Raw genomic sequence first — 14,133 nt, forward strand, 5'->3', positions numbered from 1 at the left:
GACACTTCCAACATCTTGGCAAGCCCTCCTGCTTTTTTTAAACTCTCTGATCAAATTGTTCTTGAAGGGTTATAAAATTTTATGCCCACCTGCACAAGGGCCAACTGTCCAGGAAGCCCTTTCTCAACTGTCCAAGAAGCCCTTTGAGCCTGTGGCCTCTTGTGATCTCAGATTACTCAGCTGGAAAACAACCTTCTTAGTAGCAGTTACCTCAGTCAGTTGAGCAAGCAAGCTTTGAGGTGGATCAGCCTTATCTCCACTTTCATCAAGATAAAGTTGTCCTAAGGCCTAACATTTCCTTTTTGTCAAAGATTGTGTCTGCTTTCCATCTAAATCAGGACATTTGTTCTTCTGGAGTTTTTTCAGAATCCTACCACTTACTTACAAGTGTGCCCTACATTGTCTGGATACTTGAAGGGTGCTGGCATTTTATGTTGTTCACACATCTTAGTTTAACCAATCCCAAAGACATTTCCTGTTATTCATCTGTAAAGAGAAAGTTGCCCACTTCTACTCAACAGCTTTCTAAGTGGATAGCAGTGACTGTTTGACTTATAAACTAGTAGGCAAACAGCCTCCTGCACAAGTGAGGAGCCATTCGACCAGAGCAATGGCAGCATTGATGGCATTTTTGAAGGGGGTTCTTCTGCACAACATCTGTAGAGCTGCTACCTGATCCAGGTCACCAACTTTCATATCTCATTATAAACTGGACTTGAGGTCCCAAACGGAGGCTGTATTTGGGAGGGCTGTGCTCTTCTTTTGTGTGGCATGCTGCTCCTTCCTGCTATGGTTAGTAGCTTGCTGGTCACCTATTTGTCTGAATCACAGAGACCACAAAAGAAGTGGACAGGTTGCTTATCTGTAACTAGTTCTTTGAGTGGCCATCTGTTAATTCACTCAGCTTCATTCATCCTCACCTTGATATTTCCTGCCTCTCCTTAGGTCCTTGGCTGCTGCTTTGGCATCCAGGGAAGTGAGGGTTTAGGCTTGAGCCGCGATGGTATAGGATACAGGGAATGGTCGAGGTTACTGCCAAAAAGTGCTTATGTAATAGTTTTAGAAGTTTCTGAATGGTACACACTGCACAAGCAACCCATTTGTATGAGTTCACAGATGATTACTCAAAGAACTACAGTTACAGGTAAGCAACCTGTCCTTTTGTATCCAGTTTCTATGCTTCCAGTAGTACCACCATTTTTTGGATCCCAGTAAGGATTTGTCATACATGCCCTTTCATGCAGATTTACCATCATCCCACCCCATCCCCACAGTTCCTAAGAGGCCGGAAACCATGCCAAACCACGCCAAAGTGAAGTTTTGGCGCAGCTTCTGGCCTCTTAAGATGTACATGCCATTTAAACAGCATACCTCCAAAGTGATGTGAAGCAGCTTTATTTTGGCCTATCTGTTTGGGCCCTGCAGTCCCAGAACTAATGCTGCTTTAGACCAGTCTTGAGGTCCAACAAGCTGTACTGCTTGTCACTGTCCTTGGAATCAGTGTCCCTGATTGATGGGTGCTTTTTTCCTCCTCCTTGCCTGTGTACAAGGAACCCTAGGCCTGATGGTTGTTGTGAACACATTTCACTTGGGGAAATATGAATCTATCTCTTCCACACTTCAAGTGCTACTTTAACTACACTCTTAATATATTATAAAAGGGTCTGGTCCAGAAACTCACTGCTGTTGTACACCGCTGTGATCCCTGGAATAGCGGTATAGAAATAAATTAAATTATTATTATTATTATTTTGATGTTGTTTGCCCTGCTCCCACATTGCTTTTCATTGGACTCCAACAAATACTACTAAGAGCTGAGCAACAGGTACATAGATATGACAGACTAAGCTTCCGTAGATATACGTAAGCATAATCTACAGAGAATGTCAATATTTTTCTTTAAGCCTCAATGTTTTCAAGAAATGGAGTTGTAGACCGGACTGGGGATGGGGGATGAATATGTGACCCACAGTAAATAAATATTCTAATGCTCCCACTCTAGTGCTCTGCCATTATCTCCTGTTTAAAGAAAGCAACAGTGCTTCTTCTGTCTTTAATCTACTGTAACTGTTGTTGCTTCATGACCCTGCCAGTTTGATTTAGTTTCATGATTCTACATCAGAGGTGAGAAACCTTTGGCTCTTCAGATGTTTGTGACATCAACTCCTAGAAGACGAAGCCAGCATAGTTAATGGTAAAGGGCTATGGGAGTTTTAGCCCAGACATAGGCGTCTTGCCTTGGTCCTGTAAGGTCTTGTTGCTGTTTGAACATCTTGTAGTCTTAGAACAGATCTGATGATTTCACCATATCCTGCGATTTTGACATGTTTTGTCTAGCATCCTGCACCCTACCCAGGTGATACCCTAGTAGTATATTTACTGGTTCAATTATTTTTGTAAAATTGTGTGACCTGCCTTGAAAAATAGTTCCTTTTAATTTCAGTCAAATATAATCCATTAAAATTACAACAGTGAAACCACAAAACAGAAAACAGATTGTCTGCCTTTCAAGGTAACCAAACCAGACTCAGGCTCTGGGCCTTTGAAGCTCATATCAAAGGACTAGCAGTTCCATCCTTTTGGGTAGCATAGCTGCAAAGCCTCTATTACTTACCAGAGAGGGTGAGAGCTTTTATCTTCCAAAAGGAAAATGGCAAGACCATAATCTTGTACATTTTATTTATTACTTTTTCCAAACAGTTTGAGTAGTAGAAATGAGATTACCTGACCATCTGTTTTATCGTACACACTGTCAGTGAGTCAGTGCACATTCTGTATTTCCATGTGTTCAAACAGGTACCATTAAGCTTCCATCAGACTACATAAATATGTATTATATGTACTGCTCTTTTGTATCAGACCAAAGACCTACAGTCTTGAACAACTGGTTACCTAGTGCTGAAAAGATGATAAGGTGAACACTGTGTTGCTCAACCACTGAGTGCATTACTTGGCTGCTGAGAAGGCCCCCTCTGATGTCACAACCCAATTAATTCTACATGTTGTGGACATCCAAAGGAGATCTTAACATGAAAGCAGACAGTTTTTCATGTGTCTCAAGCCCCAAACTCTTTAGGGTTTTGAAGGCATCTTGATCTATATATGACCAATTTCATCCAGGAGACAGGATCTCCATAGCAACCAACTAATTGAGTCTTGTATCCAGGAAGGAAATTCTTGCAAATGTTTGCTATTTAATGTGCTGGAGTGAAAAAGGGCTTTTCTAGGAAGAGCTGTGGATGCCTCAGAACACCCTTGCTTGCAACAAGGCATTTGCTCCCTCTGCTTCCTTGATCAGGTGGGCCATTTCCTCTCTGTTCAGATGTCATGAACCAGAAGGGATAAAGGTAAAACAGATAAAGGGTTGTTAAAAAACCTTGTCTAGATTCCCAGCCTACAGAATCTCATCAAACAAAAAAGAACTACATGGTTTCTGGATGCCTTAGCATGTTGGTTAGTACTCAGAATTGCACCCAGGTCAAGGTAAATGATTTTACTGTATCTGCAAAAGCCTTATAAAAGTGTCACAATGGCCTTCTAGGGTTTCTTCACATCTCCTTGGCCAAGTTGAAGAAAGCTGCAGACTGTTAGAAAGACTTGTGCTGACTAACACTGTTATGTATGTGATGAAGATAGAGTAACCATAACTAGAGTTTGGAAGCTGTGTGTGTGTGTGTGTGTGTGTGTGTGTGTGTGTGTGTGTGTAGAGGGGACATGGCAAATTCCTGGTTGCCTTGTGTGGGAACTAATTGCTTGATGAGATAAGCTCTTGACCAGATCCAACATGTCTTGTCTTATGGTGTGTTCTTATGTTCTGTTTCATAGCCTGCCACTTTCCAGTAACCATACTTAGTATGGTTACTTTGCAAATGTGCCAAAAATGCAAGACATCTCAGGATCCCTTTGTTATTTTTTCATTTTCCTGACCCTACTGCCCATAGAAACAAATATCTAGAAATGAAACCTTGTTACACCTGCATTCTTTTGCTTCTGTGACTTCAGCCATTTGGAGATGTAGGAAAGTTCCTTTTAAAAACTAATTAGTTCCAAACCAATATTTCTAACCCCGCCCCATCCCAATACTTGCAATTACAGTTAGTTTTTAAAAAGCAACTTTTAGGGTCCTATTTCACAAAAACAAGTAAGATATATACTTTTAAGATAAAAAACACCTGAGTCAGATGACTAAGAAGATTATTAAATGAATAAATAAATATTATCCTGTTCTAGCAACTATCCACTTTGCATGCAGAAAGTAAGTAATCAAACAGCTAAGATTAGAAGTGCATCTTCATCACACTGTGTTCTGAGGAAAGTAGACTATATTGGAACAGCCTTCTATGTACCACCATAATAGAAATGCTAACTCAAGAAAAGGATACTATTATCTCTTGTAGACAATATATTGTATATACTCATGCATAAGTTTAAAAAGTTTAATCAAAAATTGACCACCAAAAAACCTGAGTTGTCTTGCCCATGGGTCAATATAAGTACTGTTCTTTAACTCTTATTTAAAAACAGAGAACCATCCCCTGGTGAAATGAAAGTGTGTAATCTGTCCTAGAAGCACCAACCCCACTCTGTTCTCTCATCCATCCAGTCTTTAATGTGAGCACAGACAGTTATGCCTGCTGGAATTTTGTAAGCTCTTTGTCATCTTTTCCCTTTGCTTTGTCCTTTAGATTCTTTCTTATAAGGCCCCAAGTTTTACCTCGACGTATCCATGGGTTATATCAAAATCCATAGTTTTGGTCCCAAAACCTTCCCTCGACTTATACGTGAGGTCGACTTATAGTCAAGTATAAGTAGTGGTTCTGTGTGTGTATTTTCTTTATTTTAGGACAGGAAGCTGACCAAAGCAGAACAGCAGAGGTTTAAAGAAGAAGCAGAGATGCTCAAGGGACTGCAACATCCTAATATTGTCCGATTTTATGATTCCTGGGAATCCACAGTCAAAGGAAAGAAGTGCATTGTATTGGTTACTGAACTGATGACGTCTGGAACACTGAAGACGTATGTATATTTTCTACCCTTCTCCCTACATAGTGCAATTGTGTATATAATTTTTTTCACAGTTTTCCTTTAATGGAAATGTTCATCTGTAAGCATTATTCAACACTCTCCATGTTGTGGTTGTACTGAATGCATACCTCCATATTCACATACAAACTACCCTTGACACCATAGAGAAAAACTGACTAATTACTACCTCAGTTATAAGAAATAAATATACAGCAAAGGTAAAATTTTTGTATTAATTTAATAAAGACATCTACTAAAAATTCAAAAGTTTAGTATATCTTTATGATCACTGACAGCCTTGATGTGGAAGGAACTAAAATTTTACTGATCTCCTTGGGGCATGCTTGCAGAAGATAAAAAAAAATCATGGAACCCTAGCTAAAAAATACTGTTCTGATGTACTATAGCTGATTAATTGCATGTGAAAATATTTTTGATATTTTGCACATGTGTTGTTCTTTTCATAGGTACTTAAAGCGTTTCAAAGTCATGAAGCCAAAGGTCTTAAGAAGCTGGTGCCGACAGATCTTAAAAGGGCTGCATTTTCTGCACACCAGGACCCCTCCTATAATCCACCGTGACTTGAAATGTGACAATATCTTCATCACAGGACCAACTGGTTCAGTGAAGATTGGTGACCTGGGACTGGCCACTTTAATGCGCACATCGTTCGCTAAGAGTGTTATTGGTGAATATAGTGTATTTATATGATCTTCCAGAGAGCCACTTTCGATGTGTGTGCGTGTGCACATGGGTTTGTCCCCTGTAGAGAGTGGAATCTGCAATTGCACCCAGACATAGCTACTGCTTTACTGAAAACATTCAATATCTGTTTTGTTAAAGATTAGTTCAGGATATTACCAGGTTAATAATTCTGTTCTACTGGATGATGACGAACCAGCTTACTGATTTTGTCCTTGATCAAACAGCATCACTAGCACACTCAAGCATAATGTTTTAATATGTTGTCTCTCTGTCCAAAGGTTGGTAAATAAGTCCTTTCAGTTGAGCTACCATCATGTGGTTATTCACCTGCATTAATTCCCATATCTGTTGTTTGCTAGGTTTCCCTTTTCACAAATTGTCCAGTTTTAGTTGATACAGTTACTTCTAAGATGTTCAGACTCTTCTTATTTTTTAGTGAAAAATAGTAATAGGCCACATTTTTATAGTTAAAATAATTGATAATTCTTCTACTGGTTCTCCCCCATCCCACCTAGAACTCTGTTGATGATACTAGTATGGCGCTCCCACACCAACCGTGGGTTTGCCATCCATGGTTTGAGTTTCCATGGACATTAAGCCCCAGCTTTTTCAATGGGTGCATGCACATGCAGTGGTGCAAGCGAGTGTGAAAAGAATGGGACTTAAGGCCCCACGTTTTTTGCTGTCTGTGGAATGGATTCTCTGTGGACAGCAAGGATGTACTGTACTAGAAAAAAAGTTTATCAAATATAATTTTCCATTATCAGTGACTGAGAAATGATATTTTAATCCCATGCAATTTTCATTAAATTCAGTGGTACTTTCCCCTAGGTAAGTTTGCATAGGATTGCAGCTAATGTGATAAAACTACAGAAACTTTGTTAAATTTTACTACTATCATTAATTTGATTTATATCTCACCATTCTCATAGGAAGGCAGGTCAGCTAACACTCTGTGTTAAAAATGCACATACACAACACACAGCAATATATTAGTGTAAAGGCATGCCTTCTTTTGGAATAATCTATTCCATTTTCTTGCTCCCTTGCCCAGTTTCACCCAAATATCAGTTGTCGTTTGCAATCAAGTCAACTTCAACCTATGACTCCTCCTTGAATGAGAGACCTCCAATAGCCCCAGACATCAAGTGCTTTGCTCAAGTCTTTCAAAACTGAGGGTTGTGTTTTCCTTGATTGAGTCTATCTGCCTGTAATTTGATCTTCCTCTTTTCCTACTGCCTTCCACTTTACTGAGTATTGCCATCTTTTTTAGTGAGTCATGACATCTCATGATATACAATGTACAATAGCCTCAGTTTGGTCATTTTAGCTTCTAGTGAGAGTTTCAAGAGATTTGCTCTTGAAATCATTTGTTTGTCTCTTCAGTAATTCATGGTATCCACAGAACCTTTCTCCAGCACCACATTTGAAATGAATTGATTCAGGTTCAGTGTTCATTAGAGAATTTGAGGGGCCTCCCCCATCCCACTCCCCATATGAATTTTTTTCCAAATCTTTCTTTGTACTTCTGGAAATCTTGGAATTCCTGCAGTCCTGCTAGAGATTCTATTTGGTAAATGGATGATATCAGTGTCTTGGCTACACAAATATTCACATTTGGAGAATTATTACTGTTAGTATGGGCAGAACTCAGACTTGTGGTATTTATGTTCCAGTTTGTTTTTACTACAACCCCAGGTCTGAAACCTAACAGGGGAACAGATGTAGAAGTAAGTAAAGGAGGGTGCCTCTGCAGAAATGCTTAGCTGGGAGTTTGTTTCTATATCAGAACTGAGCTCCCAGTCCAGTACACAAATCACTCCTGCAATTTTAGAGCTCTGTTTGTTTCAACCCTTGTTATAAACTATACCCCTGCACCAGGTTTTAAATCTTAATGAATGTGCTGGTGTTCACTAATGAACATGTTAAGGATTGCACTGTAAGAGAAGGAGAAAGCCTTTTGTTCTTTTGTTATTGTTAAACAATTCTCAGTGAAAAGACCTTGTCAGATTTCCAGAGATCTAATAGTAGATTTAGATCTACCTTTACACATGGTATCTAAGATGATTTAGCAAGGGAACCCCCCCCCCCCCCACTCTTGAAAAAAATTAAATGAACTATTGCAGCAACCTACCATGTATATTGAAAACCAATTATGTTTTTTTATATATATATTTTAGGAACTCCTGAATTCATGGCTCCCGAAATGTATGAAGAACATTACGATGAGTCTGTGGATGTCTATGCATTTGGAATGTGCATGCTGGAGATGGCAACTTCTGAGTACCCTTATTCTGAATGCCAGAATGCAGCTCAAATATACAGAAAAGTAACCAGTGTAGGTGTAAATTTAACTTTTCATTAGGGTAAACATGTACATTGGCAGCTTAAAGCAGCTAAGCCTGTTATAACTAATGCTGGTCCTGTTGCCCTAAGCAGCTGCTAAACTTAGTTGGGTCACATTTCCCCCCAACTTTGCAGAGTTCTTTCCAGAAAAGTTGATCTTTTCAGATGTTACGTTCCTCAAAAAGTGTAGATTGCTGTCTGGTGTTCAGATGATACAGCATGCAAGTTAAGCATATAATTTTTGATTTTTGACCTAGGCTAAAAATGTAATAGAACAGACTCCTAGAGTCAACCATATTTTTCTCCAGTTCTTTTGGGGATATTGATCCCAGGTGCAATATAAATAGGTAGTTGGGATACATTCAATCATCTTCCACATTTTAAAAACATCTCTTTCATTTTTCTCAGTTTGAATATTCTCAAAATCTATGGTGTAATCTGTTTTGAAAGTATTTATATTGTACATGCATTCATAAAGTAAATATTCACACATACATCATGCACTGGCCACAATCCTGTATGGTTCAGTGTAGCGTAGACCTATGCATAGACATGCAGACCTATGCTAGGCTGAGCACATACTACTCCCTCAGATTTACTGTACAAGCCTCAGAAACTCCCTTCCCCCCATCCCCCGCCTCTGAAGGTCTCAGTGATGCTATAACCATTTCATGTCTGGCTACAGGGACATTGCCAGGCACTTTTCTGAGCCTATCTGCTCTCCATGAGATATTGAATGGCTGTGTGTGGGGAGTGTTCCAGAGGCTTTATGGTAAGTCAGTAGAAGGGAAGGGCTTTGGATGTTGCCAAGGGAGGAATGAAATATCAATGTCCACAGTCCCCCCAAAAGGACATATGGAAGCATTAGGGAAATTTACATGTGTTTTTCCCAGGATACTAACCATTATATATTCAGTTATGCTTGTAGCAAAATGCTACATAAAATGTTAAGTACCAGATAGTATGGAAAAGATTTTTCAAAAGTGGTTCTTCAATAGATACTTTCACAAGATATAATAATGAAAATAACTTAGTATTTATGCAAAGCTTTCCTCCCAAGGCTGAAATCCAGCCCAGAGCTAGACAGTTTTAGCCCTCATATAGGCAGATAACAAATGGCATTGAGTGAATTGTGTGGTATTTTCTACCCAGTGGGAGTTCCAGTGTGTTGAAATTAGGATTAGGGTCAGTGGAAAGACTGATTTTTTTAATCTAGTCATAAACCCATTCAGAATTCCTGTGGTCACCCCAGTTCACAGGACCAACCTGCTAACAAGCAGAAATAATTGCTAGGATTTTAAGTAAAGAAATCATGGCTGCAGTTTGCAGGACTGAAATCTGTTATTTACTTCCAAATAAACACAATCAGGATCAGGGTTTTTGTGGCTAAAATCTAGTTGTACTAATTTAGGCTGCTTGGAAGAGCCTCATCTCTGTAATTTAGAGATTTTCCATAATTATTCTAGTTGCAGCAGAGAGACTGCCTACTGGGTATTATCGGTTAACAACTGCATCCCTTCTCTCCTAGGGTATTAAACCTGCCAGTTTTAACAAGGTGACTGATCCAGAGGTGAAAGAGATCATTGAAGGATGCATTCGGCAAAATAAGTTGGAAAGGTGGGCAGATCAATTTGGTAAAGTCCCCAATCCTATCCCTTTGATTTGTTCATTGTAGACTGAGTATTAATAGAAATTTGTTAGTACTGGCAACAAAGGGTCTGATTAAAGAAAGTGTTCCTGCTTCATACAGGATTTTAAAGCACCTGCACCCATTCTTTTGAAGTTAAAGAAAATTAAGCTCCCACAGTACAAGTCATATGGCTAAACTGGAGTTAGTCTGGAAAGTGTTCAAAATGTTTGTGTATTGCAAGACATTGTGTGTGGGGAGAATCAAAAGACCCAGTGTTTCAAAGACAGAGAACCAATTAAAAGAAAGGAATTAATTCTTGTCTGCATTTTGAACAGATGGCTTTGGATCCCAGAATGAATATGTCCTTGGTTCACTGAAGACCATGGGCTCTGGTAGTTCTGAAACAGTGTGACAGAACTTCTTGGTTCTGTTAAACTTTCTAGTGTGAAGGAAGGAGGGATTGTAAATGTCTTAATTCTGAGTTTTGTAAATTGGGCCAAGAGAGAAGGATTAGTGGGAGAGTTATTTTGTTTTATTCCCTTTATATTTTAATCTGTGGCATCATCTTGGGAAGGAAAGGGAAATGCAGCTATCTGCGCAGCTCTCTCTGAAAGCCTGCTGAATTGGAGCCATGTCTTTTCAGCATGTAAAGACTGAGATTCAGAGAAGCAGAGCTTGATAAAGTTAGTTTTCCCAATCTCTCCCATACAGAAAGAGCTGGAGTTTGAGGACAGGAGGGATTTTTCTTATAAAAAATAGGAAAAATCCCCCCCATCCAAGCCTTCTAACAGTGGACAAAAGGTGACTTCCCTCAATCTGCTCCCACCTGTCTTCAGCCCATTGAGCATGCCTCCCCCAAGAAATATCTCTTATTAGTTGTTTTTTTGTGGGTTTTTCAGGCTAAGAGTCCAGAGGTTGTGCCAAAGCCACACTCCATTCCTAAGCACTGCAGTGCAGCTTTGGTGCAGCTTCCGGATTCTTAGGACCCATGCATCATTTAAACAGCATACCTCCAAAGAGACCCGAAGCAGCTTTATTTTGGCAGTCTGTAACAGGCCTAAGGGACTATAATACATGTGAGAAGAGCAGCTCACCCGCTATAGTCATATCGGGTTCAGATCCCTGCTTGGCCATGGAAACCTAGTGGTTGACCTTGGGCATGTTACACTTTCTGAGCTTCAGAGGAAGGCAATGCAAATCCCACTCTGAACAAATCTTGCTGAGAAAACCCTGTGATAGGTTTTCCTCAGGTCAACATAAATCAGAAAGAATTTGAAGGCACACAACAACAACAAGTCCTCTTCTATTTAACTGTCAGGCTGTCCATCAAAGACCTCTTGAACCATGCTTTCTTTGCTGAGGACACTGGACTCAGAGTGGAGCTTGCAGAAGATGATGATGGACTGAATTCTTCGCTAGCTTTGAGACTTTGGGTGGAAGATCCCAAGAAGCTGAAAGGCAAACACAAAGACAATGAAGCTATTGAGTTCAGTTTTAATCTGGAAACAGATGTCCCAGAGGAAGTAGCTTGTGAAATGGTGAGCATTGCCACTGTTTGATTTTCCATGTTATATGGCAGCATTACCAACTTCTGATGGCTTATTTAAAACATGGTTGTTGTTCCATTTTGTACAGTATTCCCTCTTTTATGCTGTTTTTCTGTTAACATAGTCCTCTTCTAATCACCACAGAATCCAAATGTTTTTCAGTGGGTAAAGTTGTCTACTCTGTAATACAGATTTTCAAATGTTGGTCTATAAGTGAAAATAATTTTTCAACCCACGCTTGCTTAAAGAGGATGATGGAAAAGCAATCCCAACTGAATTCCATGGAGACTTCTTATCAAACAGAACTGTCTTTCTGGCAGGCTAGGGTCAATGTATAAGAAATGTGCAATGTCTAAGACACTCCACATTTTTTCTTCTTTCTTGAAAATAAGCCAGGGGTGAGGTTTAGATCAAAGTCGTGGCAAAGGGTGGGAAGGAGGCACTGTCCCTAGGCTGTTCACTTGACTTAAATCCTCCCCCACATACATACATTAGGCTCTCGCCTTTAGCTTTCTATCTGCAAGAAGACTTCTACAAAGAGTTGTGGGAGTATCCAAACATCACATCTTTCCCCTGTAGCCTGAACTAGTCATATATATTAATTCTGAATTGGATTTTTTCTAAAACAACAACAACACTGTTCTGCTGATTTATTTTCTCTTTGTAATTTTGTGTTTTGTTATTCAAAGCTTCTAAGGTGACATGAAAATTTTACTGAAGAGTAGGTGTTTATAAATAAATTAATACATAATAATTATTATTTACATAGTACCACAAACAGGTAATCCCATGAAGGTTGCTGATTCTGTTTCTTAGGCATGTTAGATCTAACAGGTGGATGACTGTTCAGCCTCTTATCCAGTGTATTCAACAAGGTAGTCTGAGTATTTTACTTAAAAGTCATTCAACTTTCAGAATATTTGTACAGCTTGAGAAGGAGCATGAATTCAGACAGGGACTTGTTAGCTTCTCACAACTAAATAAGTATTTTCCCTTAGCATGGCCTCTGAAGCTATATGATGCTAGGGAATTGTACAAGAGTGGCACTTTTATACACAGTTACAATATGTTTATAAGCCAAACAGGAGCTAATAAGGATATTGTGTAAGTGTAGCCAAGTCTCTTCTTTCCTCTGTTTCTTTCATGGCTCTGCTTCCTTCATCATCCTTTGGCCAAGTTAGCTGTTTAAACTGTGGATTCTTCACTCTGCCTCTGTTGCCTTGGTTTTGTTTTCACAAAACATTTGGCTACAACAACAACTTGACAAGTAACAGCTGATGGCTGATGATACTAGACAGAGTCATAGCAGTGCATCTGTTCTCTCTCTCTCTCTCTCTCTCTCTTAGAGAGAGAGAGAGAGAAGGGAGTACTGCTTAGGCATCACCCACCCACAAGCCAAGACATTTTCTGAATTGTCTCAAAACGTTGTTCTGCTTCTTATGGAGTAGAGCCATAATGTTGTGTTCTTCGATCCTTCATAATACCCCACTTGGCTTTTTTACTAGATTTGAATAGTTGCTGTGTAGCTGACAGACAAGAATATCCCCCATTGACTGTTTTACTTAGCAGCTATGTGTGAATGGCTTGTCATTTACTCTATTTGAAGGCATAGCTCTGTGTATTTCTTAGGTTGGTGTAGGCAACTGCCATGGGTTGGTGAGATGCACTGACTCCCAGCATGACCTTGGAGGTCAGCACCAATGCCCACTGTGCTCTCTTTTCCTAATATATTTGAACACCAAAACATAAAAAATAAAAAAAATGTTATGGTTTTTGAGAACCAGTATTGTCATGTTTTGTGGGAGTGGGTGAGCTGTGCAAGAGAGGACTTTTTATAACAAAAAGTAGACCAGAATTAAAGTTCCAGTTTATTTCCTGTCTCAAAAAGGCATCTTCTGGGTGTAAAATAGGCTGAGTGGTGGAAGGACAGAATGATACTAAAAAGATGGGAATCTGTTCTTTTTTTCATGTACAGGTAAAGTCAGGATTCTTCCATGAAAGTGACTCCAAAGCTGTGGCTAAATCCATTCGGGATCGTGTTGCCCTGATTAAGAAAACCCGAGAAAGAAGGCAGGTGGACTACTTGGAGGAGAGGAGGGACTCTCAAAGCAAGTTGCCAAGTGGCTTGCCTCTGCTCCAGCCACAAGGTTCATCGTTCACTGCTGCTTCCCAGCAGAATAAGACAGAGTGTGAAGAAACAGAGGTTGATCAACATGTCCGGCAGCATATCCTTCAACAAATGCCGCACAGTTCCTCCATCACTGGTAATGAGCAACCAAGGGCACATTTTCTTCCCAGATTCCGTGCTGAAATAAGACAAATGATAAAGGATGAACCTGAGTGTAGTATGGTTTAGCCAGATGCATGGCCCCATGAGGCACTATTTTCGAGTTCATGGTTTGGTTATTTGCTGCTTTATCAGAAGGCAGTTAGCTTGGAAACTGTGATATATTTCTGTGGCCATATTCCAAATCTGAATTGTTGGCTAAGACTGTGTACATTATGGGGTCCTGGAGCCTTATGTCAGTTCTCATCTCTGAAATAAATTCATTTTATACAGTTATTTGAACATTTATGCTTGAGCAGCAGCATTAGTCTGACTGGCGTGGATTTTGGCCACTTCTTTAAAAACCCATTAGCAGGGATTAAACCAATCTGAATTTGGAAGTAAAGTTTGTGATGTTTAGGTTACACTCTGTGTGGTCCTGGGAGATCAGAGTACATTGTTTCTGCTACTCAAAGAATAGCCTTCAATGTTTATTTGATTTGCTTCTTGACTTAATCCCATGAGTGGAACTCAGTGGGGTGAAAATAATGTGGGTGAGGGGAGAACCTATTTTCATAATCTTGGTGGAGATTGACACTTAAAATTTCATTCCA

The 14,133-nt window shown here is 39.6% G+C and overlaps 1 protein-coding gene across 6 annotated transcripts in view; it reads left to right on the forward strand.

The window, feature by feature from the left end:
* The window catches only part of LOC149322921 (serine/threonine-protein kinase WNK3-like), a 136,313-nt gene that overhangs the window by 69,734 nt on the left and 52,446 nt on the right, over nucleotides 1-14,133 (forward strand). For all 6 annotated transcript variants that reach the window (XM_089484767.1, XM_089484761.1, XM_089484788.1 and 3 more), the window contains exons 3-8: nucleotides 4,844-5,016; nucleotides 5,493-5,713; nucleotides 7,911-8,068; nucleotides 9,605-9,693; nucleotides 11,025-11,244; nucleotides 13,229-13,517. In XM_089484767.1, the coding sequence (XP_089340893.1) occupies nucleotides 4,844-5,016; nucleotides 5,493-5,713; nucleotides 7,911-8,068; nucleotides 9,605-9,693; nucleotides 11,025-11,244; nucleotides 13,229-13,517 (1,150 nt within the window). The remainder of the gene's footprint in view (nucleotides 1-4,843; nucleotides 5,017-5,492; nucleotides 5,714-7,910; nucleotides 8,069-9,604; nucleotides 9,694-11,024; nucleotides 11,245-13,228; nucleotides 13,518-14,133) is intronic.

The sequence above is a fragment of the Sceloporus occidentalis genome, unplaced genomic scaffold, assembly GCF_023333645.1.
Source record: "Sceloporus occidentalis isolate IW3139 unplaced genomic scaffold, rSceOcc1.0.p SCAF_1, whole genome shotgun sequence".
Taxonomy (NCBI): Eukaryota; Metazoa; Chordata; class Lepidosauria; order Squamata; family Phrynosomatidae; genus Sceloporus; species Sceloporus occidentalis.